This window comes from Labrus bergylta, chromosome 14, assembly GCF_963930695.1.
Source record: "Labrus bergylta chromosome 14, fLabBer1.1, whole genome shotgun sequence".
Taxonomy (NCBI): Eukaryota; Metazoa; Chordata; class Actinopteri; order Labriformes; family Labridae; genus Labrus; species Labrus bergylta.
The window spans coordinates 15,292,716-15,318,123 of NC_089208.1; the positions used below are offsets into that span (position 1 = coordinate 15,292,716).

Below are 25,408 nucleotides of genomic sequence, written 5' to 3' on the forward strand. Positions count from 1 at the left end.
GTTATTCTTGTCCTTATTGTGCCTTTAAACTGACTTGAATCCTCTTTGTGATTGTCTGCCATTTTGAAAAGCTTTTTTTTTTTTTTTTTTTTTTTTTTTAAATACGTGGGATGAAACATACCTTTATTCATGCACATGCTAATACAAACGACTGTTTGCATACTTGACTTCGGCCACATTCAATAAATAGGCTTTGGCTCTTAGAATAGACTTGATCCTTAAAGATAGCTTAGCACAGACTGTGTGTAGCCTTAGCTTCCAGCAAATTAGCTTGCCACTATGCTATTTCTAACGCGGGGCAGATTGTGTGAGACGCTGGGCTTTTCGTCTCGTCACAGAAATGTTTCACTGAGTAAAATGCTCGATGTTTAATCACGTAACAGCCGAATATTTAATGTTTTATGTAGCTGTCCGTCGCTTTTGTTTCCTGTGGGAAATATACATGAATTCTCCCAGTTGTGGCTACCTAAAAAAATTTACATCACACTTCCCTTCCGAATCCCAATTGTACGTCATATTTGGCTAACCTTTATTATTTGGTTTCTAAACTACTTAATTCGCCACAGCAAAAACAATCTTCCAGGTGCACACGAATAGCAAGGGTAGTTTTGGCATTACACGGGAAGCGACGCAAAATTCTGTTACTGAAATAAGAAAAAGCTAACGGGGAACCGACACACACTATATTCTTGTTTCCAGTGGAAATAGCAGGCAGTCATTTCTTACCTTGTTGGCAGATTAACGACAATAAAGACCCAGAGAAACAGCTTCAGAGGGAGGGAAGGCTTTGCCATTGCTGTCGAGCTTTTGGAGGCTAAATTTGGCGAAGCCATCATCACCATCTTCGTTTCCTCTTTATTGCAGATGGACGTGTCCGTCTATTTACTGTGTTTCCTCTCTACGATACATTACGCACGTTAGCAGTAGCGGGTCTGCAAATCTAGACCCGAGGCGGACGTGCGGTGGAGCGAAATCAGCCAAAACAAAATCGATGCGTGAGTCGAAAGCTGGATTTTTGTATCGTTCGTTCTCTTTTGGCGTGTCTGTAACCGAATTGACAGCCTTGCAGGGCCCTAAAAAAAAACTGCTTCAGACGGCGAAGCCCCCCCCGTAATAAGCTACAGTGAAACGGAGCAGCTGAGGAAAGCAGTGGAGCCTCAGTCTGAATGCAGATTAGCGCTGGGGTCAGAGAGGAACTGATGCACGTTGCTGCAGCACGGATCAACACATGCGTGGTTTCACCGAGCGGAAGCAGGGGAGCATTGAATATTAGGAAAATACTTAGCATGGTGCTAATGGAAAAATGGTGGTTATAATTTCTTTTCACTGCTGGCAAGCAAAGTCTCGTTATGTACCACGTGACGCTTGTATAAAACACGTTTTAATTATGGCGAGGATCTGAGCATTAGCTTCTAGTGTGACTGTGAAACCCAAAACTATTTGGTAATTACTGAAAACTAATGTGAAAGAGCTATTAACACAATTCAATGCAGGGGCTATTAGATGCAGAATCAGTGTCCACAGTGGGGGCTGTTTCACTGGCACTTTTTCTCCTGAAAGTGCATAAAATAAACTTAATAATTAATTATATACATTTTGTAAGAGGAGGAGTGTGTGTTATGTGTTCCTCAATGCCACACAGATCCACTTAGAATCCCAAGTGAGCTGCAGCCATGAGGCCAGTCCAGACACGCTTTCAGCACCTTGGACAGCTCTATTAGTTTCATCTGCATTACAAACCACCAATCAGCACCAAGGACAGCTCCTGACGGCATGCTGCTTCTTAAATCAGAGGAACAGTTGCTCACACAGCGCAGCTGATTAAATTGTAAATATATGAATAAATGCTGTCACCCAAAAATGGAGAGCAGAGATCTGTTCAGTTGACTTTTCTGTTTGTTTTCTTCATTGATTGAGAGTTTGACTGAATGAGGTTAATTTTGTTTTTACCTTTATTTTACCAGGAGGTCCTGTTGAGATTAAACATGTATTTTACAAGTAGCAACCATTTAAAAATCCAAAACACATTAATAAACGACATGAATAATACAGTTGGATAAATTAATTGAAACTGTTCCAGTAGATGAACTTTTATTTAGGCATCATGCACTATTCTTCAATAATAAATGTGGCCCTCCTAGTATTTGGCATATTTTGTAACCAATCCAGGGATGATATATTGTGGTTTTTTTATATTGTCCTGCAGTGCTCTAGGACCCATTCTGATATCTTTATGTAAGTATGCTAATTCTCCTGCTTTGGTGGGCTGTAACTTATTTCCAAGGACTCCTTGAGGGGAAGTTTGAGGAAAAAAATGTGTTCATAATCTGAAATACAAAATGGTAGCCTGTCCCACACTGTCTCATAAATTACGCTGCCTGTACACTACCCTCTCTTTCTTATCTCCTCACTCTCTCTTTCTCTCTATATCCAGACACACATACTGTTTGAATGGAAAGTTTTGAAATCCCTTTTAGCACCACCTTATAAGAGAAGAGCAAAATAAAGATAAATAGGTCATGTGTTTTTGCATAATTTCCTGATTTCTGTTTTTACCAAGGGATATTTAATTTATTTACATAATTTTTATGTTATTGAGAAACATGTTTCATACACACATGGGCCCAGAATACACACATGCACAAACCTCCTATAGAGATGCATTTATGACTGCTTCTCCGGGAGCATGCCAAAGCTGTCGGCACCTTGCTCAAGAGCAGCTCGGCAAGTGAGCTGGCACCTGCAGCAACCAACTTCAATACTTTGGTCTGCGCCGGGGCTTGAACCAGCAACCCAAGTCTCACAGATTGAGCTACCCCCCCCCCCCCCCCCCCCCCCCAAACTTTCACATCTGCCAAGATTTCAAGTACTCATATTCTGAAAATGTATTTGCTGCTCAGATGGAAACAACAATTTGACTTCATGAAGAGTATATCAGAACAGTCGGTTACAGAAGTAAAGAAAAATAAAAATGAAGTTAAAACAATCAATATTCTTCCTCTTTGGACAATTCTTTTCACATTTAATTTAATTCTATATTCAATAACTTATTTTCTTTATTGACACAGTAACAAAAAAAATAAGAGTCACACAAATAAAGTTAATTGATCTATTTCAAACAAATTCCAACATTAAATGCAGAAGGCGAGAAAACAGCAAGATTAGAGTAGAGAGTAGCAGGTGCAGTGAAAACAAGCAGGTGCCTGCAGAGACTTTGTCTTGTCATGGTGCATTAGCCCAAATTCCCCTCTGAATGTTTCTTTTTTTTTTCACAAGCATACATGCAGTGAACATGCTGCACTAACAATTTTATAGTCCCAGGAGGCCACAGCCATGTTGCACTGTGTTTTTATATCATCCGGGCCCCATAAACTCACTCTCTCAGAATGATAAGCAGTCACTGTCTCTGTGTAACTGTTTTTAAACACAAGTTATTTAAAATGTACCACAGCAATCAGAGTTGATTGCAGCTGTTTTCACCAGAGTGTGACACGCAAGGAAGATGAGGTGTGTCTGATTTGAAAACGCCATCCTGTGTTTATTAGAGGCAAGTGAGGCTCGGTGCAGGTTAATCATCTTAAGGAAATTGATGGATGCTTCATCAGTCATGCAGCACTCCTCGAAGCAAAGTGAACCAGCATACACTCCTGAATAAAGTGCAGATAGAGAGAGGAAGTTTGCTGGTCTATTTCATATGAACTGCTACGTCCAGTTTGCACATCCTTTGTAAATCAAAACATATTATATGACGATACATCTATTTCACAAGCAATGAAGAAACATGGCTTTTGTTATTATTTTGATTATTCAGAAACAAATTCTCTTTAAAAAAAAAAATATATATAATAATAATAATAATAATAATAATATATATTTCCCAATGTCCCTCTGGATTATGACTTTACATTGTATTTGTATGAGCTGATAAATACATGATAACATTTTGGCAGATTCCCTATGGAATAGTAAACAGTAGTGCATTATAACCTCACATAATAACAGCATTTTAGCTTCCAAACCTGGGCATGGCATCAGAGAAAATTGGTCCCTGTGTGAATGTTGATTAAGATTATGTTGTTCTTTATTTAACTTTATAAAAATGGACAAATTGCTATTATTTGCTGAAGTAATAACAAAAAGTTATTAGTATTGTCCTCACATGCTTTGTTAGATATAAATACCCTCATGAATATTCTATTGGATTTATATATATATAGATTTGAAAATGGAAATGTGACCCTTGTTTATCCTGTATTGTAAATACAATTGGTCAAAACGCAGGCACACAAACACGCACACGCACACGCACATGCATACACATACATACCAGGGCAATATCATTCAGTCCCTAGGGCAAGATATCTGTCTATGCCCTAAAGCCATGTCACCACAGCTGTCAGAAAGTACAGCCATGCAGGTCATGACCCATGCGTCAGCATCAGAGATTGTGGTTAGTGGTGGGCAGTATTGAACTGTCTGCGATGGAAGAGGTAAATGCTAATGCACCCAACGGCCTCTAAAATGGAAAAGCTAATTAACCCATGAGGATGTTTACTTTATATCTATATGGTTTACATAGCAGCCAGTTAAGGCAAGGCAAGGCAAGGCAAGTTTATTTATATTGCACGTTTCAGCAACTAGGCAATTCAAAGTGCTTCACATAAGACATCAAAAACATTAAAATAGAAAATGTAAAAATCAGTTAAACAAAGAAATCATGATTACAGAGAATATTAAATCTGAAAATATGTTAAAATAAATAGTTCATTTAAATTAAATTAAAGAGAAAAAGCAGTTCAAATTTAAGCTAAAATATAAAACAAAGCAAAAAAGTTAAAGTGCAGAGTTATAGTTTAAAATCTTATCAAAATAAATGTTAATAAATGTTAATCAAAATAAATTGTTTAATGAAAGGCAGTCAACCTCGAAAAGAACTGAGTGTTTCAGCAGACCTGCAGTTTTCTGGGAGTTTGTTCCAGATATAAGGAGCATAGAAATTGAAAGCTGCTTCTTCGTGTTTGGTTCTGATTCTGAGACAAAGACCAGACCTGTCCCAGATGATCTGAGCGAGCTGAATGGTTCGTAGCTACTCAGACAGTCACTAATGTATTTTGAGCCTAAACCATTCAGTGCTTTATAAACCAGCAGCAGTCATTTAAAATCTATTCTCTGACAGACTGGGAGACAGTGTAAAGACCAAGAACTGGAGTGATGTCATCCATTTTCTTGGTCTTGGTGAGGACTCTAGCAGCAGCGTTCTGGATCAGTTGTCTGACTGAGTAATCAAATCGACTGAAAAGCATGGACAAGTTTTTCCAGGGCCGACTGGGCCATAAGTCTTCTAATATTTAATGTTGGCATGTTAACATTTAGTTCAGTCACATTTCTGCTTAAAAAATAATTAAATAATATTTCCATCTTTCATTGCACATACTTCTCTGCAGTTAAAGCAGGCACACTGTTTTACTCTCTGCCACGCAGACACACACACACACACACACACACACACACACACTTGCACAAACACACACGCACGCATGCATGCATGCACATACACAAACACAGAGAGATAACTGTCAGGTTAAATCCACCTGGTTCAATAGTCACAGTGCAAATTTGGGCCAAATTGGCACATCCACATATCATGGATGCACCTGGGCTCCATAAACTGACCTACCTCTAGAATCCTGTTAATCTGTGGGTGTTTGTAACTGTGAGAAAATACATCTAGACAGTCACTTTACTACTCTACTTTTACACATTTGATATGGCCTTCATGCTGGAAATTGATTCTTTACAGAAATATTACAAGAGCTGAAATCTTTGTCAAAATGATGTGTATTATATATTTTTTTTTAAAAACCCACAATCCATTCTGTTCAGTTCTGTAATCAAAAAGATTGGATACATTTTAGGCAATGACAGTGTTGGCATGGAAACGTTTAGTTTACTGACATTTCTGCTTAAAAAATAATTCAATAATGATTACATCTCTTATTGGGCCTACTTTTCTGAAGGCATGGTGGCATGTGTGAGCCTGGCTGTGATGATATGTTGTGTCACCTTTAGATAAGAGATGGGGGAGGTATAGTCTTCTATAATGGCATCATTGAGCACACAGATGTCCAGTTCCACTATCATTCCAGTTTTGCAACCCACACATATGCTGTCACAGCCCCACTCGGTTAGCATCAAGCTGTGGGAGCAGAATGATCTACTGTAAGCACTATTGGATATGAGAAGAATTCTGGCATTTGGACCAAAGTGATGTAACATCAGAAGGAAAATCCAAAAACAGAAGAATAAAAACATACACAACACATTTTGGAACCTGTTCAAGAGAAGATTTCACAGTGATTCTGCTACAGCGGTGGCTTAAAATACAAAATAAAGTGCACTGTAACAAAGACAGACCAGGTGGTGTTTATTAAATTGAACAAATGTACAAACACATCCCTCCTTACAGAGAGTGTGAGGACATGAACATGTTAAAGAACGATCTGCGGCCCAAGATTACATTTTTAGTCCACAAATGAAATTCCACAAGACTGCATCCCCCTTTGTCTTTTAATGTTCTCAACTTTAATGACTCTATTGTTTTATTTCATTTTTTCGGTAACACTTTACAATAAGGTAAACATATTTTGCATAGTTAGTGGGAAATGAATGGGAAACTAATTACTAGGTAACTACTAAGTAACCACGAGGTAACCAATAAGTAATCATTAGGTAACCACTAAGTAACCACTAAGTAACCATTAGGTAACCACTAGGTAATCACTAAGAAACCACTAAGTAACCACTAAATATCTACTAAGGAACCACTAGGTAACCACTAAGTAACCACTAGGTAACCACTTAGTAACCACTAAGTAACCACTAGGTCGTAAAGTCCTACATAGTCCTAAAGAGACAGGACAGCAAAGCCACATTAGACAACTTTTGGCCTGATTTGCTGTTTGTCAAAGATCGTGCTCTGATGGAATACCCCAAAAAGCAAATGAGAGCAGGCTGGGATGCGTCACCAACCAGATGATGCGTACCTTAACAACACACCTCCAGCTTGAGCTGCAAATTGTATGAACCTGCACGTCCTCTCAGCCAGGGTGTCACCTGCATTGTTTTTCACAACAATACAGAACAATTGGCAGGACAACCAGCTGACGACAGTCCTCCATAATTGAAACTGTCCTCAGGTGTCCCACATTTTAAAAATCACTTTTCAAATTTTAAAATCGTCTTGTGTGAAGCCAGCTTTAGCCAATGAGAAATCAAACATGTTTTTTACTTTGGGATGTGGGCCAATGTCACTTTGAATTTAAATGTACATCTTCTATTGATGTGCTGATAAATCAGAAAGCATTTAAAGGATGGAACATTTGTCAGATGATACTTTTGTCAGATTTTCAAACAAAGAACACAGCATTACATTTGAACATAACCTTACAACAGTATTTAAGCATTCTACTACATTCATTGCATTAGATGAACCTTAGATGAATGGCCTCCATGACCTTTCTGTGCTAAATGTGCCTCTAACTGTTCCCTCATATCACCCCAGAGTAAGTACCTGAATGTCACATTCTTAGTATTATTGCACCTTTGTTGGTATTTGTTTCAAACGTCAATGCACAGCATGAGAGTCTGGAAGTTTGCAGCTGAAAAACACAGTGTTAACAGTAATGAGAATAATACCATTAGAATAGGCTAGATGAAAATAGCCTTCTCATCGTGGACAGGCAGCTGCAGAGGGTGTTTTAGATTTGTTGGCATTCAGCTCCATCAACCTGAAGGAGGTACAGACCGCAAAATCGATCACTTCTGTCTCCGGCATGATAATACTTCTAAACAGCCTTTTACCCTTGCACTGTTTGCATTTAACCTGATACACTTGGATTTGGATCGTTCTTGTACTGTGGGTGGATGTCATAATATAAGCAAAAATAGACAATATATACAAGGCTAAATAAGATAATAGTGCAGTGGTAAGTCGTGCAAAAGATGATACTCAGACTCAAATCCTGCTCTCCTTGATTTGGGGGTTGGGGGCACGCTTTTGCTCCAATCAAATTACTACAGCCATGAGAGGTTTTCCATTAACTTTAAATTTAAATATAGCCTATAGTAAGCTATTGCATTAACACCATATAAAACTGTAGCTGACAAAATATTGAAAGAATTATGAATACAGTTTTTGATCCCATTACATTTTTCAAACTTATTCTAACCAGAGTTCACAGAAAGTTCAAAAAGACAATGTATCTGAAACCATCTAAACTGTGCTGATCCAGTAAACCATCCATTGTATACGGATTGAACAAACCATTAGGATTAGTTTGGAATGGAGTCTGCTCTAAGCCTGTAACAGTCTAGCTCAGTCGTCTGCTTTCCATGAGGCATGCACATGCTCCTGAAATGTAGCATGCAGGGCGCCTGCCAGCATCCAACTTCTCCACTGTGAGTAGGGGGAAATTTAGCTGGCTGATTTCGCAGCCTCTTTATATGGTATTTGGTCTGCTTGACGTTAAGCAGGTATAATCTCCACTCCCAAAGGTAGATCACAGGGAGTTTCTGCTTTCAGCTCTGGTATTATTTCGGAGGCTTTTATGTTCTCTTCAGAGTCATGATTTTCACAAACACAAAGCACAAGTGAGCCCAAAGTCACTGATGCAGATACTACAGATTACATACAAAGAGAAAAATGCCAAAATAGACAAGTGATGCAAGTCGCAGGCAGAATACTGCCAAGTCAGTTTCCATACAGGGTTACTGCACTATGTGGAGTGCTTTTAGAATATTTGAGTGCTGAGCCCTCAGGAGTTTGTCTATTTAATTCTAAGTCTTGTTTAAAAATCTGAAATGCGAGCGTTTGCTACACAAAAATAGTTCTATGCAGGATGCAGATTCCAAAATATGTAACTGTTTTTCTACCAAAAGTAGATTTCTGTATCACCGCACAACAGTTTCCATTCAGACCAACAATGCAATAGTTCCGTAGAGGAAAACTAAGTACTTCACCACTGTGAAAAAACAAATGTCTGTTGCCTTCATCACACCCTGATAGTTCACAAATGAAGTTGTTCTCTGTAGCCACCGTGTAAGTGTTACTGGTAATTTCAAGATCAAGATGGCCTCTCTATTTTACATTGACTTTTTTGTTAGTAGCTGAAAATGTGCCACAACCTCGCTTCTTCATCTTAGGAACACTAATGCCCTGTAAACTCACATTAATGACAGGCTTGTTATTCAGACTAAAACAAAAACCACAACAAACAACAACCAAAACTTAAACTTAAACCTAAATGTACTACTTTGCTTGAGAATCCAAATGATTTTGTCCATATTTTTTTTTAAGTATGGTCCAACTTTTTAAGACTGTTGAAATAACTACAATGCTTTGATGATAGATAAGGATAAGGATATTCTGTTAGAACTCAGTGTGGTTCAATGGCTTGTCGCTCGGTAAAACTATAGTCATTGCCAGTTAACAACAACTCAGTGACAGTCACTGAGAGTACGAGCTGCTGAGTCTGTGCAACTAGACAGCTTATTTACAATCACAAAGAAAGCATACAAAGCACCTCAATAGAGGAAAACACATGACCAAATAATGTAAATACAATCAAATTGAATGATGAAGCACTTTTTTTTTCAAACCCAGCAGACCAAAGTGATGTGCATTGCACAAATGCTCAATACTTTAAAAAACAAAGGAGTCATGAGAAGAAGTCAAAATATTGGAAGAGGTGAGGAAAAAAATCCAATTTCAACAGCAGTTAGTCTGGCTGCATACGTCATTCTTTTAGCATCCCTTCAGGTGGGTATCATGTCACCTCAGTCTTTAAGAAAACAGAAGGCACATTCACTCTCAAAGCAATATTTGTACATGTCTGATTTTGATCATATTGAAAAGGCTGAGACTCCCAGGATTGCACATGGAGAGCAGAGCCCAGCTGAACATTTGTTCAATTTTTGCAGCATTGCTGTGTTATGGAATATGTCAACTTGAATGGACTATAACTGTGGGGAAATGGATATGAATAATAAGGCACATAACATCAGCCAGAAATGACATAATGCACCCAATGATTACTTTAAACTGAGAGAGTAAATCTCACACAAACAAACAGGCTATATAACATTTGCAATCAAATATTGTTTATCATGATACAGTAGTAAGATGAAATGATTACTGTGGCCTGCACTTGAAACATTATTTTGCTGGGGTGGAGCAACACATCACTCTCACTTGACGATGACATTCAAAAAGGACCAGAGAAGAAAGAAAAATCACTAATTCAGCACAGCCGTCTGATTTTTATGAATATGGGTCCTTTCCTCACCTAATCAGCGCAGTACATCTTCACACACCTCAGTGGTTTTTAATGCCTTTGATTTAAATTCACTGCGTAGGAGATGGCTTTATCCAAACCTCATCACTCCTTTCTGCGCCTCCATCAGGATGCTTACATAACATCTTATTCAACCCAAGGCCATAGCACTCTGTCCCATTGTGCAGACCCGGCATATTGGTTACTCACAACGACAGATGATTATTTACTCGGCCTTGTTGTGCTCATGTTTGGGGGTGGGGGGTTGGACTCCCATTTTGCCATTTGTACTATGACTAAAAAGATAACACCAGCCAGAAATGACGTATATGGAAATGCCTTGTATATATTAAAATGTGACGTTTTTTGCCTGTCAGTGACAAGTAAAGAAAAGGGTGTGATTAAACAAATTCATTTAGAAGAAATAAAGAAATAAACCTAAAATTGTAATCAGTCAGTAGGGACTTGTTATGATTAGAGATGCAATAAAAGCAATTTCTCCAGGTAGACTTGAGATAATATCTGCTGCATGCTGGAAAGTTGAATGGGTTCAATTTGCGGTCAACATTTGACATGAAATATATTTAATGTAGAGACTAGACAGCGGATAGAGTTGGAAATCAGGGAGCGAGAGATTAGTGAATGACATTCGAGAAAGGAGCCACAGGTCGGATTCGAACCCGGCCCCCCCCGCTTGAAGGACTCTAGCCTCCGTACATGGCGCACAAGCACTAACCACTAGGCTACTGGTGGCCAAACAACAAAGGTTTTATGTCAAGAAAGAGATGAAAGATCAATATCCGAGCATCTCTCAAAATTCCAATGTAGTAAAATGAATATACTCCTGTCTCCATTACATATCCCTATCCATTTACCATTATCAGTGTGTTCCCTAAACCTCAGAGGCATTGAGGCATTTTCCCTTGAAAAGAAACTAGCAGAAACGAAATCCTTGATTAAACCTTTTGCCGCGGATAACAGCAACACAGTGCTTATGCACTTTTTCTGTAGAATCTCGATTGCTTATATCTTTGCAAGTTACCATTTAATAATGGAACAGACTTAAATAAACATGGTCATTCATTCTAATTCTTGATTTTTCATTTTTATCTTGGTTTTGACTCCACTTGTTCATGAGGAACATATCTGTCTCAAAAGCATTGGTTTTTGTTCGATGGTGGGCAGGTAGTGAAAAGTGCATTTATTTAAGACTTGACGTCATAAACAAGTGAAACGAGGAGGAAAATACATTTTGATAGCACTGACGTCGGAACCAAAACATTAAGGTTTCATCCCATCTAACAGTTATGAAGGACATTAAAATGTTCTATCAAGCTGAGGGCATAACTCCAGTAGGGTCTTAATGAAATAATGTTGCTTTAAATAAAATATATGTTTTTCGGGTGTCAGCATTGCTTACAGGCTTCATCTGTATTATCTAGTATTTAGAAATCCTTCTGGTGCTGGTCTGTACCCAGATGGATTTCTGTATTCGCTGAGAATTGGCTTAACACCTGGTGAATACAGGTCCTCTGTATATGTTATCCCCCTCGACTAAGCTGTGGGGAGTCTGTAGACACGTATCCCTTTCTGCTCTTCTGAACAGCAGCCTTAAAAAGGGCCTGGCGGGGGACCCCAGAGACAGCCTGGTCAGCAGAGCAATAACCCTGTGTTGTATGGCTCTGCAAGTTCAAATCCTTGGGCTCCTTACACACACACAAAAAAAAAAAACCTCCAGCAGAGCTAACAGAGGTAAAGTGGACTGCTGGGATCATACTTAGAGACACAGCATGCCGAAAGCCTGTGGATTTTGAGATATGAAGATCAGGAAATCTTGCCAGCAGTGACAATAACACCTGAGAAAAAAAAAAAGGCGAGAGCCAGCTGGAAGTGTAAATAAATAAGAGCCCTTGCTGACAGATCCCTCCTGATAACACAAGATCACATCAGGAATTACTACAGATTTCAAACTGAGACTCCTCTGACACATCACAGAGTTTACCAAGAGTGCTGTGTTTATAAAACAGCTTAATGTGCTTGAGATTAGTGGGAATTTCTCAATGGCTGTTGCCTAACCCAAGGCCATTTGCTCCTAAGGGGGAGCTGAAACATGCTTTGTGTCTAATTTAAGGAGAAAATAAAATGCCTCAGGCTTGAAGCGATCCATTTGATGACAATGAAGTTTGCTGGATTCAGCTCTGGGAGTGCACTTAAGTTCACAAAAATAACCTTGGTTGTGTTTTATTTTTGACAGGCTTTGGTGATAAGCTTCTGTACTGAGAAATCTCTTTGTTGTGAAACTGGAGACATCCAAAAAAAATGAAATTTTCCAAAACAAAAACAAGCAGCTATTGATCATTCTTGTCCTTTTTTTACAAATCAAGGTCAATAGGTCGAGCAAAGTCAATCATATGAATCCTCATGTTGAAATAAAATATCCTTAATAATGTATTTCTGTTTTCTTAAACAGCATCTATAAAGTAAATGTATGCATCAATATATTTGAAACTCTGTGAATAATAGCATCAACAACACTAATCATGTGCTAATTTTAATTGTGACTCACCATCATATTAAACTATGAGAGGTCATGGGAGGCCAATAGCCTAATGGTTAAAGCAAGCCCCATGTACGAAGGCTAAAGTCCTCCAAGCGGCCCGGTTTCTGACTCTATCCACTTTCCTATCTCTAACTAAAAAGCCCAAAAATAAACCTTTAAAAAAACTATGAGAGGACATTCAGACTCTAATCATCTTGGACAGTCCAATTAATATTTATGAGCTTGAAGCAGTAAACCCCAAAGCTACAGTCCAGACAGCCGTGACTATGTGATCAACATCCCCTTTCTTCTGCTGCCCTTTGGTCAAATGGGTCAATATTTACAACTTTTTTAAATATAAATGCTGTGAACCAAAAGATGGGCCTTCATCGTCAGATCATAGCACTGAGCATTGTCCCACTATTCACAAAGTTGGCCCATCAACAGCAAATGGAACAGCCTTAGAAGTTGTCACTTGATCTGCTCAAAGCTCAGTCTTGATTATTTTGTGTTTGACCTCCAAGCAGTTTGCAAGAAGCATGTGTGCGTAGTCAGGGTCAGTAAACTGAGAAAGAATATAGTATGGACTTTGACTTAAACAGCATTACATCTGAATTTGGTATTCTTTTAAATGTTGCTTAGAAAGTCAATTTATTTAAGATTAGGTTGTGAATGTATCAAGTTCTTGAATATTGGCTGTTGGGTTCAATACTGTAAAAGTGGTCATCTGGAAAACTCCAAGTAAGAGAAAAAAAATCTGTTAAAAATCCAAAATGATGCTGGTAAAAGTCCTAATAGGAGTTGTCAGTGTAAGTTGAAGATAATGGATGGGCAACACATTTTGGAGAAAGTGAGAGTAATTCATTTAACTAACGTTGCAGCTGTTAGCAATTTTCTGGGGGAAAAAAAGAGCAAATCAGCCAAAAGAATTGCAACAGAGACTCTAAATTCTCCTGGCCAAAGAGAGACCTGGTGGGCAGAGTGCGTGTGTGTTCAGTGGGAGAAATTGAAAGGGAAATTATAACTTCTGGGTGAAGTACAAAAACCTGAGAAGCTGAAGAGCTGGCCTGAGCTCAAACCCCAGAGACGGTGCATGAGTGCTATCCTGTTGATAGTCTACAATGAAAGTTGATGCGATTCAGTGTCCATTTATATTTTAAAGATTTTCAATTATGCAATGCAGCCCTTTGATAGGCGCCATGTAAAGGTCAATTTGGGCCTCACACATTGAAGGTTTGAGTAATTAATTTACTGTGGCACACTCATTTTTCTTACTAACAGCAGAACGAATGAGGACTAATGTGGTCAGCTTGCAGTGTGTAGTAATTCCTGATTTGTGCGCCAGTGTGTTACATGTACATCAAAAAACTTTCTATTGATCTTGAATTCTATGTTCAAGAGGATATGCTTTTTTGGGCAAGATTTCTAAGTGTCCATTGTCTGATAATTATAATCTAATTGGCCTTAAATACTTTAAATGCATGTAAAATAAGATGAGCAATATAAGCATTCACATAAATCTAAGCAAAAGAAACTCTTCTTTACTCCTAAAATACTATTTCAAAGAAAGAGGAGGAGGAAGTAGAAGCCCTAGCAATGTATCACTATTCATTCAAATTGGTCACTGAATATTGCTGAACAAATTCTTTGCTATCTGCATTACATTAGCAGTTAGCATACAGTACACAGGATGCGATAAGATGTCCCTATTTGTTCTCAAAGCTATAAATACCATGTTACATGATGGCCCTGTAGCATTAGCAAGAGCTCCATTATTTAGCATTTAAACTATACAATACATCTTCAATGGCTCCAACCAAACATCTGCTGTCAACACTCAACCGCGGCAAGCATGAAAAATCAAGCAGCCATTAATAATTGCCTTACAGACCATGCTTACATAATGTGTTAACAGCCAAATAACTGCAGATGATGCTAACAATAGATGCAAACAGCCAAGTAACTGCTATGTAACTATGGTGACTGCTGAGCCATATGAAAGTTAAGAACTGCGACTTAAGTGTACCATGTCAATAAAGATAAAGCATTAAAATAGAAGGTAAAAAAAACCCCTGTCCCTTATCTATTCATTATTTTGCTGTTAATACACAGTACTCATCTGATAACTCTCAGGGAAATCTTAAGAGAGCTTGAAAATTCTCTGACTGAAGGAGTTAAGCTCTCTTGCCAGCACAGAAGGTCATGAAAAATGTTTTCTGCAGCTGTTGTCAAAACTTGACCTTGAGAAGATTTTCTTGATGGTAGTTGAAACTTTCATTGTCATTTTGAGATTTACAAACCTGTCCATGGTTTCAGTGTCAATGGTCCTCCAAACAATGGTGAAGACTTTGAGAAAGGTACTTACTTATCCTTCAAAGAAGCCAGTAGTGCTACTCAGCAGAAGACATTTAGAGTACTGGAGAGCATCCATGTGTGACAATGAGTAAACGGAGAAACCGTACTGCTGAGAAAACACAGGCACAATGCGTGAACACTGCTTTAATAAAGAAAGGTAATCATCATCATTATCGTCATCGGTGTCATCGTTGTTGTTGTTTCTCCTTCATTATAGTTCATTTCATCTCATTGCCACAATCTTACTGCCAACTGTCTCTTTGTGATTATTGCTTCATCAACATTATAGCCATCATTACCTGACTCACGATACATCCCCGGACTTTCTCTCATCTTCGAAAAGCTTGTCCGGGGTGAACGAGCAGTTAGAAGAATAGAAGTGGGACGCAGTTTTTTTTCTAATGTGAGAACAATTACCTGGATTCATGATTTGATTTAGAGCTAGCAAGGCAACCACAACTTATGAAGCGTAATGGATTTAGCTAAGTAACTTCTTAATGCCTTTTCTGGAGAGCTTTCAAAACCACTATTGGATTTTTCTTTTTTTTTTTCCATCCTCCATCTCTCTCCCCTAAGCTTTTTGCTGTCTCTAACATTCCCTCCATCATATCTCACCCTGCCTCCTCTGTTACTCTGCCCCCTTGCTCCACCCCGGCTTTGTCTGCTGCGTCTGGTCTCATGGTGCCAGCTTGGTTGGATATGAAACTGGCTTGGACGGCTGCAGGACAGCGTGGACAAGTCTCTGGAGGGGCAGGGAGAAAGGGTGTATAAGATAAGAGTTGTCTCACTATGCCCTGCCAGGAGTATATCTGATACTCTGTCAGTCACATGCTAACCTAGTGTGAACCCTCACTCGAGACTGGGTGAATAAAGAACTGTACAGAATAATACACCTTGGATTTCCTTTGGCTTTAAGTAAGTCCCCATTTTTTCAGTATCATTTTTTCATTTTCATTGACAATTTTAGTATTTCATTACTAACAGATTTTTGGACCTAAATGCTTTCAGTACTGCGACATGATAACATTCTTCAGTCCAAAGAAGCAAAGCAAAATTTGAAGAGAAGGGATGGAAATACATGAAGAGTGCTTGACAACTACAGCTGACATGTAGGAACTGAAAGTTTCACCCCTCAGGGTGCAGACATTTCCTCGATTGATTTAATGCACTGCAAATGCAGCGAAGAAAGTAATAAATCTTCGAATGCATTCAGTTAACTTTTCGTAATTTCTGATTCTGATTGCATAGTTCCACTTGCTTTCCGCGCCACTATCACAAAGAAGGGTGCAGGCAGTGCGTGCAGAGAGTGTTCAGCTGAAACTACTATCATTACTGTTCCCTGTGAGGTGACACGCTTCTCTGGGTTTGACTAATTAAGGGTTAGAAAATGTGCATGGTTCAAAAAAAGAAAACAAAATGTACTGATGAAGAACTATCAGTGCCACACCTGGAATAAGAATGAGTTTGAAAGCAGCTATGTTGTAGTAACGTGTAACTAAAAAAATTAGCTATACACAATATATGAATGGTCAACAGTTGTCCAGTTCAGTCACAGTGACTTTTTGGATATTCATAGTAAAGTTGTGTTTCATCAGGTTTTTCATCAAATCAAGATCATTCAACTGGCTAGTCTCAGGATGAGTAATAGCTGGCGCCCCAGGCACGTCACGACCTGGCTGTGAAATGGCAATGTGTTAATAATGTAACACAAAAGGAGACTTCATATCAGCAGAAAGCACTGTAAGCCACCTGCAAGAAATAATCTGCATCTTGTTTTTGTGTATTGAACTTTATGACACAGAAAAAGGAAGGTTTACATGTGGACATTTTTGTAAAATGGCTAGTATTAGTGAAGATTAGTTGGTGATGGAATAGGTGTATTCTTATGGTACATCACAGGAAAGGAACCTTGGACCAATCAAAATCTAACACATCAACTGTTTGTTTTTTAGTGAAGTGAAATGGTCAATGGACTTTATTTGAGCTCTGCTAGTCTGACAGTATGACAGTATGACAGATCAAAGAACTCTTATATACATTACAGTCACCCTTTCACACACACATTCATACATGGCAGAGGATGCTACATGCCGTACTGCCCATGACTAAACACATTCACACGCCGATGTCTATGCCTTTGGGGTTTAGTGTGTTGGACACTTCAGTATGTAGAGCTGGGGATCAAACCAACAACTATACATTGAGAGGCAACCCACTCCACCACTTTCCCACAGCCACACCCAGAGTTGCATAGCCACAAGACATTGCAAATGAAAAAGTATTATGGTGCATAACATCTGACTATTTATTTTATTTTCTTAGATTTATTTTTTTGGCTTTTTGTGCCTTTATTATAGAGATCTCACCGCCTTCTGGGCCCCAGTCATAGACACAACAGCAACCAGAGGTCACTGCGTAACAGTCATTTGGTTTGTTTTAGTAAGCTGCTTGCACAAGCGATTTTGGAACAAAGGTCCTGTTTAAATAAAAGTCATTGGATCAAACTTCCCATTCAATACTGGATTACCAGCGAGACAAAGCAGGCAAATGCCTTGAGGTCAAAGACCCTCCAGAGGCCTGAAAGTTTCTGGGTAAATTTAGGAAATGAGTCTATGGTAACATCAGTCATACATTTGTTTTGTGATGAAGCATGATACAATTTAAATTTAAAGAACACAAAGTGAAATGAAATGAGTCTAAGGTTACGCGTGCAAAATAGCATTACCTGGATGTTCTTCTTTCTATGACTTTATCATTTCCATTTGTGATGTGCACCCATAGTTCTTATTGCAAATACATTCCTGCCAATTCAGTTACAAAATGTTCTTTATTTAAATCCAAAATAGAGGACAATGAGGAGACAATGCAGATACATTAGGGGCATAATAGGGGCCCAGAACTCATTTTTACCCTCGAGCCACCCACAGGGTCTTTTTCACAACCTGTCAAATCCAGTTACAGTATGTTCTGGCTGGGGGTGACAGTTGTGGAAAAAAATAATTCAAGCCCTCGTAGGCTCAGCCAGTAAGTTGTATAGGAACCTGAACCACTTTTATCATGATGTGTTGTACTGCTAAATCACCTGTCAATTAAAAATACCTTAAATAGCTCACGATGGAGTGGTGAAGACTGAGGTGTAGAGCAGATAAAGAAAATATAGAGAAACTTTGCAGCATTGTACAGCGACTATGATCTGTTTAGTAGGACAAAAAAAATATAATTTAAAAGGGCACATTAAATCAGATAAGAAGATTCTGTAGAAGTGACACTGATAATGGTGATACTGAAAGCATGATACAGCCCTGTGTTTGTGATGTGGTTCAGAAAAAATCAATTCAATAGACTCTGTGAAAGACTATGCAGTTTTGTAAACCTCTGTTTAGGGAATACCTTTCATGTGTGTTGAAGACGTTGCATATTTACAAGTCTGAAAGCGGTCCTTAGTTGGGTTTTTTTGCAGCTGACAGACAGCAATGGACCAAATATTGCAACACCTCCCCCTGCTGGATGTACTGCAGTGAGATGAGCAGCTGAATATTGCAGCTGCTCTCTCAATCACTCTATCTCTTTGAGACAGTCTCCCATTCTTTTACCTGCTTTAGCTTTCTATCCCTTTTTACCTTCTCTATTTATTTTGTCAGGGGCTTCGGCTTTAAAAAACCCTTTATAATCTATCTATCTATCTATCTATCTATCTATCTGAGGGATGTTGTTGTCTACATGGTGGGCGGGGAAAGAATGCCAGATGACACAATGCAAACCAATAATGGGTGGATGAATGGGGAAATGCATTGCTGGAGGGTGGAACAAATGTCAACATGAACAAATTACATCAGCATTAGCAGTGTGCTTGTGTCTGAGGGAATAGAAGTATGACACACACAGAAAAATAATGTTTTTGTAGTTAGTGTTTCTTTAGATGTGACCTGTTTATATAAACCAACATAAAAATATTGACTAGAGCAAATTATCAGCGATAGTTGGTCTTCATCATGACTGCCTGTGTGAGTTTGGAAGATGTCTTCAAGAATTAGCCAGTGTTTACTGACTGTGGAGCCAACTAGCTTACTGCAAAAAAACTGAAGCCAAGGCCATTGTTTGGAATATAAAGAGACCTAAAAAATGTAACCTGCAGTCTTTTTAGAGAGAGAGAGAGAGAGAGAGAGAGAGAGAGAGAGAGAGAGCCTCAGGCACACACTTGTGCAATACACACATTTTCCCTAACACAGCAACATTAAAACTCTACACTCTGCTAGAGTATTTTATGGCAGAATTACATTTTTCCCTTTATGGCACTCTGGATTTCTGTAAAAAACAGAGTAGTTATCTCTGAATCTGAAAAAAATAGTGAAATATTTCAATTTCATAACCAATTTGACTACTTGTTCAAGTTTTTTTTTTTGTGTAGTTAGTGTGCTATATTACTATTAAGTTGTTCATGAGTAATGTGGATCAAGTCCTTCAGGGCAAGCCCAAAGACTGTCACAAGCCCTTTAGGGGATGTGTCCTTGGGCAAGACACTTAACCCCAAATTTCTCCTGCTGCTTCGGTGATGGTGTATGAATGGGATTAGTTACTTCTGATGGATGATAATACATAGCGACTACTACCATCGGTGTGTGAATGGGTGTGAATAGGTATGTTTGACATGCAGTGTAAAAGCTCTTTGAGTAGTTGGGAGACTAGAAAAGTGCTATATAAACTCAAGTCCATTTACCATTTAGTGAAATCCAGATTATTTGACCATTAAAACATATGCAATTATCATTTTCTTTTCTGTCAATAAGGGAGAAACAGTTTTTTCTGAGAAGAAGTATTATTTTTAGATTCTCATCAAGTGTCAAATAGAGCACAACAGTAATGATGAATATAACAGGTGCAGTGGTTAGCGCTGTCGCCTCACAGCGAGGAGGTTCGAATCCCCTTTGTGTGGAGATTACAAGTTCTCCTCTGCATGTGTGGGTTCTTCCCGGGTACTCCGGCTTCCTCCCACAGTCCAAATACATGCTTGTTAGGTTAATTGGTGAGTGTGGCTGATTATCTGTCTCTATATGTTAGCCCTGTGATTGACTGGCGAACAGTCCAGGGTGTACCCCGCCTTTCACCCAATGACATGGAACAGGAAAAAACAGTATAGATAATGGCTGCAAACAACATTTATACAGATAATGGCAGAGCCCTGTAATGTTCTACATAAACTGTAGCAGACGACTTTTGGATCTACAAGATCTGGTGTAAATGCACCCACTAACTACAGCCAATGCTTATTATTACCCTTATTGTCAAAAACTGACTGTGACACTTAGCTGGCAAATAAGCTATTTAGAGAAATGTATATCTGTACCCACTGGCCACAAGAGAATGATCCTCCTGCTCAGTAATAAGCTGAAAATTGGCCTTTGACAATGTCATTGTTCGGTCCCTCCGTTCTCCCACACTGCATTGTTTTCATGGAACCAATCCTTAAATTTCGACACTACACAGCCGTGCCACGACTGTTAACATATCTTCATTACAAACCCAACCTTACCTGCCATAGCTGAGCTAATACAGCCAAACGGATGTGAGCTAATACAATATAATATACTTTGTACAAACATGAAAAATGTAGTTCTTTTCAAGTCTAACATCCAGGTGAGTCTTGCAGCAGTTGAATATCAAGTGTCAAGTCTATTTGTGTTTTACATATTTAGCCTTGGCATGCTCTTGTTAGCAAGTTGAAATTGTTTACCTTTCACATAATGTCTTTTGACTGCAATTTGTAACAACTGTTATTTAGCTTGCTGGAAGAGAGCACCATATGTGCCATATGTTCTGATTTGCTTCTGGTCCGATCAGGATCCATTTGCCTTCTCCACCATTTGCATTTAACCTGCTTACTGTTGATGGATGCTTTAGCATCACCTGCATCCCCGGGGAGGTGACGTGAGATATGTGTCGATTCAGTGTACACAGTTTATAAAAGCTTGATTTATGGTTCAACACACTGCAGTTTGTGCTGCCTACCAAACACAGAGACACAGATTGAGAGCCAAACCATACATCTAAAAATAAAAAGGCTCTGAACAGGACGAGGATGGTGAGATGGGGGTTGACATTGTGTGGCGTTATATGAAAAAATGACAACACAAATGGAAGCAGGGAACCATGTCCTCCTCAAATCTGGTTTCTTGAGATTAAATTCTTCAAAATAGTATTGCAAAAGCAAGATGCATCTCAACTTTATATCCAATTAATGTTTCACACTGTGCTTACTTGCTCACACACCGTGTTATCCTGTAAGTTCTTTATTGATTTATGGTCTTGAGACAGGAAAAGCCTTAGCCTCAAGAGGAAATCATAGTTTGCACCTGTAAAGCCAATACATTTATTAAGGTTACAGCCAGTGCTGTGTCATACTTGCTGTATTCAGTTTTGCCAACAAACCCCAGAGGAAAACAGGACCAAACTCTGTCTGATAGTCCATAGTGCAAATATTTGCAATAAGAAAATGAAAAAAACAAAACTGTTATACTTTTAAGATTGAATCCAATTCAACTTGTACCCTCTGAGTGGCCACATTTCCTCCCAGAATAGATATTTCAATAGGGCATGTCATGGTAACTAGATGTGATTGTATAGCAATGTGTGGCTGAGCAGAAGTCAGATCCATAGCCTTTTGAAGTGCAGAGCTTGTTACTGATATGCATGAAAACTATTGGTTTTGACAAAGGACATCCGGAAGGCGTTGAAGAGAACCCAGGGAACCCAGAGAGGAAGGAAGAAGAAATTCAGAGGGTGAAAGAATATTAAAAGACAAGAATGAACATAAGAGTGATCCCTGAAGGGGGGCTCAGGATGAACAGGGGCACAAGACAAAGACAAACTGTAACCAGGTGATTCCTTCATTGGCCGTGGTAAATGTGGGTTTACTCTGTGATTTATAGGAATGAAGAGGACAGGAACACAGCTCGAGGCTGGACACACACAATCCTACGCACATGCACACACAGAGCATGCATGTGCACACAGGAAAACACTCAACCTAGATACAAAATCACTTGCAAAGGTGATGCTATAAATCTATTACATACAGCTTTATACCTACCTACTGGCAAATGTTTGTTTTCCTGGTGCTCAACAGTCCCTCTGGCAGTGACAGGTGCAGCTCTGTAGCTGCATCAGGTCAGTGCTGAAAACATGCCTACTGGAGCTTATATTAATACAAGACAGCTGAAGCACACACATTCTGATAAAACCCTGAAAAAAAAAAAAACACAATTTCCAAACAACAAAGTACCTCAAATAGCCCTGCACTGAACCATGCAAACATATTGTCCACTTCGGGTCCAAGTGTATTTATGCTTTGACCTTCAAGAATTAGCCAGTGTTTACTGACTGTGGAGCCAACTAGCTTACTGCAGCAAAACTGAAGCCAGGGCCATTGTTTGGAATATAAAGAGACCTCAAAAACCGCATAAGAGTTGAATTTGTTCCACATAAATCCAGTTGTACTAGTACAAAGAGTGGGATTGTATGCTGCAGATATGGTCACTGAATGCGCTACCACCATCTTAATGCTGCACAAAAGGCAAAACAAATACGTTACTTTAATGAGTTTACCTTTTTTTACTCGGTGAAACTTGAAATATTCCACATGCAGCAGTAAACAGAATGTAATTATCAGGTTCCATTATTTCATAGCTGCAAAGCTAATTGTGTTTTTGCAGTCATCAGGATGAACAATGTGAAAGCACTATGTCTACGTCTGCGAGTCTTATTAACTGGCCGACCTGAAGTGGTGTTTATAAAACTAGTTAATTCCCCCAACGTAAGCCCTCACTTGTGTTTTAATAGAACAGGAAGCATTTTGTGATGTAAGCCAAATAAATTGTTGTCTGGTATTAATACAACCAGGGCTCACAACAGGCTTAAGACCACTCATGATTCAGGATGCTTGGCTTGCAAGTGGAAAACACACTAATGTAATCCAGTGATGGTAAAACAGCTACTTTTAATTATGTTGCATAAGCTGCTCTTATAAAAGGCAACCTTAAAAACAACTTAAATGTTTGTTCCATGTCACAGGGAAGCAGTTTTGTAGATGAAAAAGTGAATTTTGTCTTTTCAAACTTCATTTACAAATTGAGAGGGTGTGTTGGAGGAGGAGGACTTAGTTTGGAATAAAGAGGATGTAGAGGCTTATTTAAAAAGATAGTAAATAGAAGGGTGAGATGAAAGAGCTGAAGGAAGTCTGTAAAAGATGAACAAGAAGAAGAACAAACGGGGGGGGGGGGGGGGGAGGGGGATTTGGAGACAAGTGCTGAATATGATAAATCTTGTTATTATTACTACAAAATATTTTCTAAATGTGTTTTTGGAGTTTAATTTCATTGCACTAGTATCTTTGTTTTACTACTGCACAGCTACCTGTATTCCCCAACATCTGATTGTTCCAAAGATGGGATGTTCCTTTTAACTCTATTCATTGTCATCTTTTTTTTTCCTTTCTGGACTATTTCGTTCCTCTCTATAGTCTCCTCGAGTATCCCCAAGTCCCCTTCCACCACCCCTAATTTCTACATCACTTCTCTGAATGATCACACATTTTTTCCCATTTTGCCTTCCGTACTTGCTTCCATCTACTTCTTATTTTTCCCCATTTGCTTTTCCCTCTGTGTCCTTTCCTGCCTCTGGACGCTCACTCATACTTGTTGATCATCTCTCCCCAATCCCTTGATATATCATTTTGCATGCCCTCATGCTCCCTTCTCTCCTTCCACCTCTTCCCACCCGGCTCCAATTGTTTTCATTCCCAGATTATATCATTTCACCTTTTGTTACTTGTGTTCTCTGTCTGCCTACTTCATTTCAATCTTGGCACAAGTTCACTCCTCCTAGAGAGCAGAGCAACGAAACATCAACGGAAGTCCAAACTGACGGGATGGTTGAATACAGACCGGTGGTTTTGGCAGTTGGGCTAACCCTGGAAGTCAACTTCAAAACAAGGAGAAAGACAAGGAGACAGTAAAACAGACAGGGGAACAAAACTTTGGACAAGAGGTGGAAGTTATTCTAGTACTGGAACAAAAAAGGAATATAAATGTAAATGATAGAAGGTGAGAGGACAAAACAAGATGTTTGTGTTCTAATTAGAGCCGTGGGAGGTAAGCCAATATGCTGATGATTTCATAATGGCCTGGAGAATATGTCCAATTTGTATTCTTATCATCACACAGTCTTTTCTCTGGACTGACGTGTCTTGCCTTCGGCTGCCTCCACCATCATTAGCCGGTGCCCAGTGTTCTGCAGCATTCAAACAACACTTAATGACTAGCTCATTTAGCTAACCTGTCACTGTGGTGGCTCTGCAAATGTCCTCTCATATGACTAACATTATTCTCATTGCGAAAGAACACCTTGTAGGCAACAATATGCATCGCTCTACTTCCACGGCCTGGCCAAGCTCAGCGAGTCATTTTCTGTGTTCTGGGACCATTACTGCTGCAATTGGTCGAATATGTGAAGAGTGGCTTTTACTTTTGCAGTATTTGCATCTAAGCACATTTGAGGTTGATACTGTTGTTCTAGGGGGCTGCTTTGTGTCTTGGTAATTTGTGGAAATTTCATGCACTGCGACAGAGCCCCTCAGGGAAACTGTGCTGTCGACCAATTTGGCTGAAAATAACAAAGCACAGTGCTGGAGTTCAGTTTGGGGTTGAACATCATTGACAGAAAAACACAGCACTGGGAGCCCATTCCAAAGTGTTTGATGGTTGTGATAATCTCACATCTTGCACTGTGGAACTGTAGGTGTTCATGCTGAATTTTTGTATAGAAACACCAGGTAAGAGTTTGCAAGTCCTGTGGAAAAGAGTCAGTGATGGCATTGTATTCAGGCTGCAGCACTGCGAAAATGTAATTCTTTGTGGGTCACATTTTCTACTATTTAAACAAAAATGTTAAAGTAATTTAGTCCTGAGAACTATATTTCTAATTGCATCCAATGACTCTCTGTAATGTGAAATCTCCCTTTGTGAGACACCAAAATGATTCATTGACTTTGTTAACATATTCATGCTCATTGTTTTGGTTTTCAAATCTATAACTTAAAGGTGTCTTATTATGTAAAATGCCACACTAATATGTGTCCCTAGCCTGTCTACAAACCCCCCAATTATGAGAAAAGTCCATCCTCTTGGTC

At 39.1% G+C, this 25,408-nt stretch overlaps 1 protein-coding gene across 4 annotated transcripts in view; it reads right to left on the minus strand.

Annotated features, from left to right (window-relative positions):
* Positions 1-1,257, minus strand: part of gabrg2 (gamma-aminobutyric acid type A receptor subunit gamma2) — a 51,141-nt gene extending 49,884 nt beyond the window's left edge. For 2 of the 4 annotated variants that reach the window (XM_020638310.3, XM_020638308.3), the window contains exon 1: positions 727-1,257. In XM_020638310.3, the coding sequence (XP_020493966.1) occupies positions 727-842 (116 nt within the window). In that variant the 5' untranslated portion in view covers positions 843-1,257. The remainder of the gene's footprint in view (positions 1-726) is intronic. The other 2 variants (XM_020638309.3, XM_020638307.2) reach the window with 2 other exon arrangements.
* Positions 1,258-25,408: the final 24,151 nt, after the last annotated feature.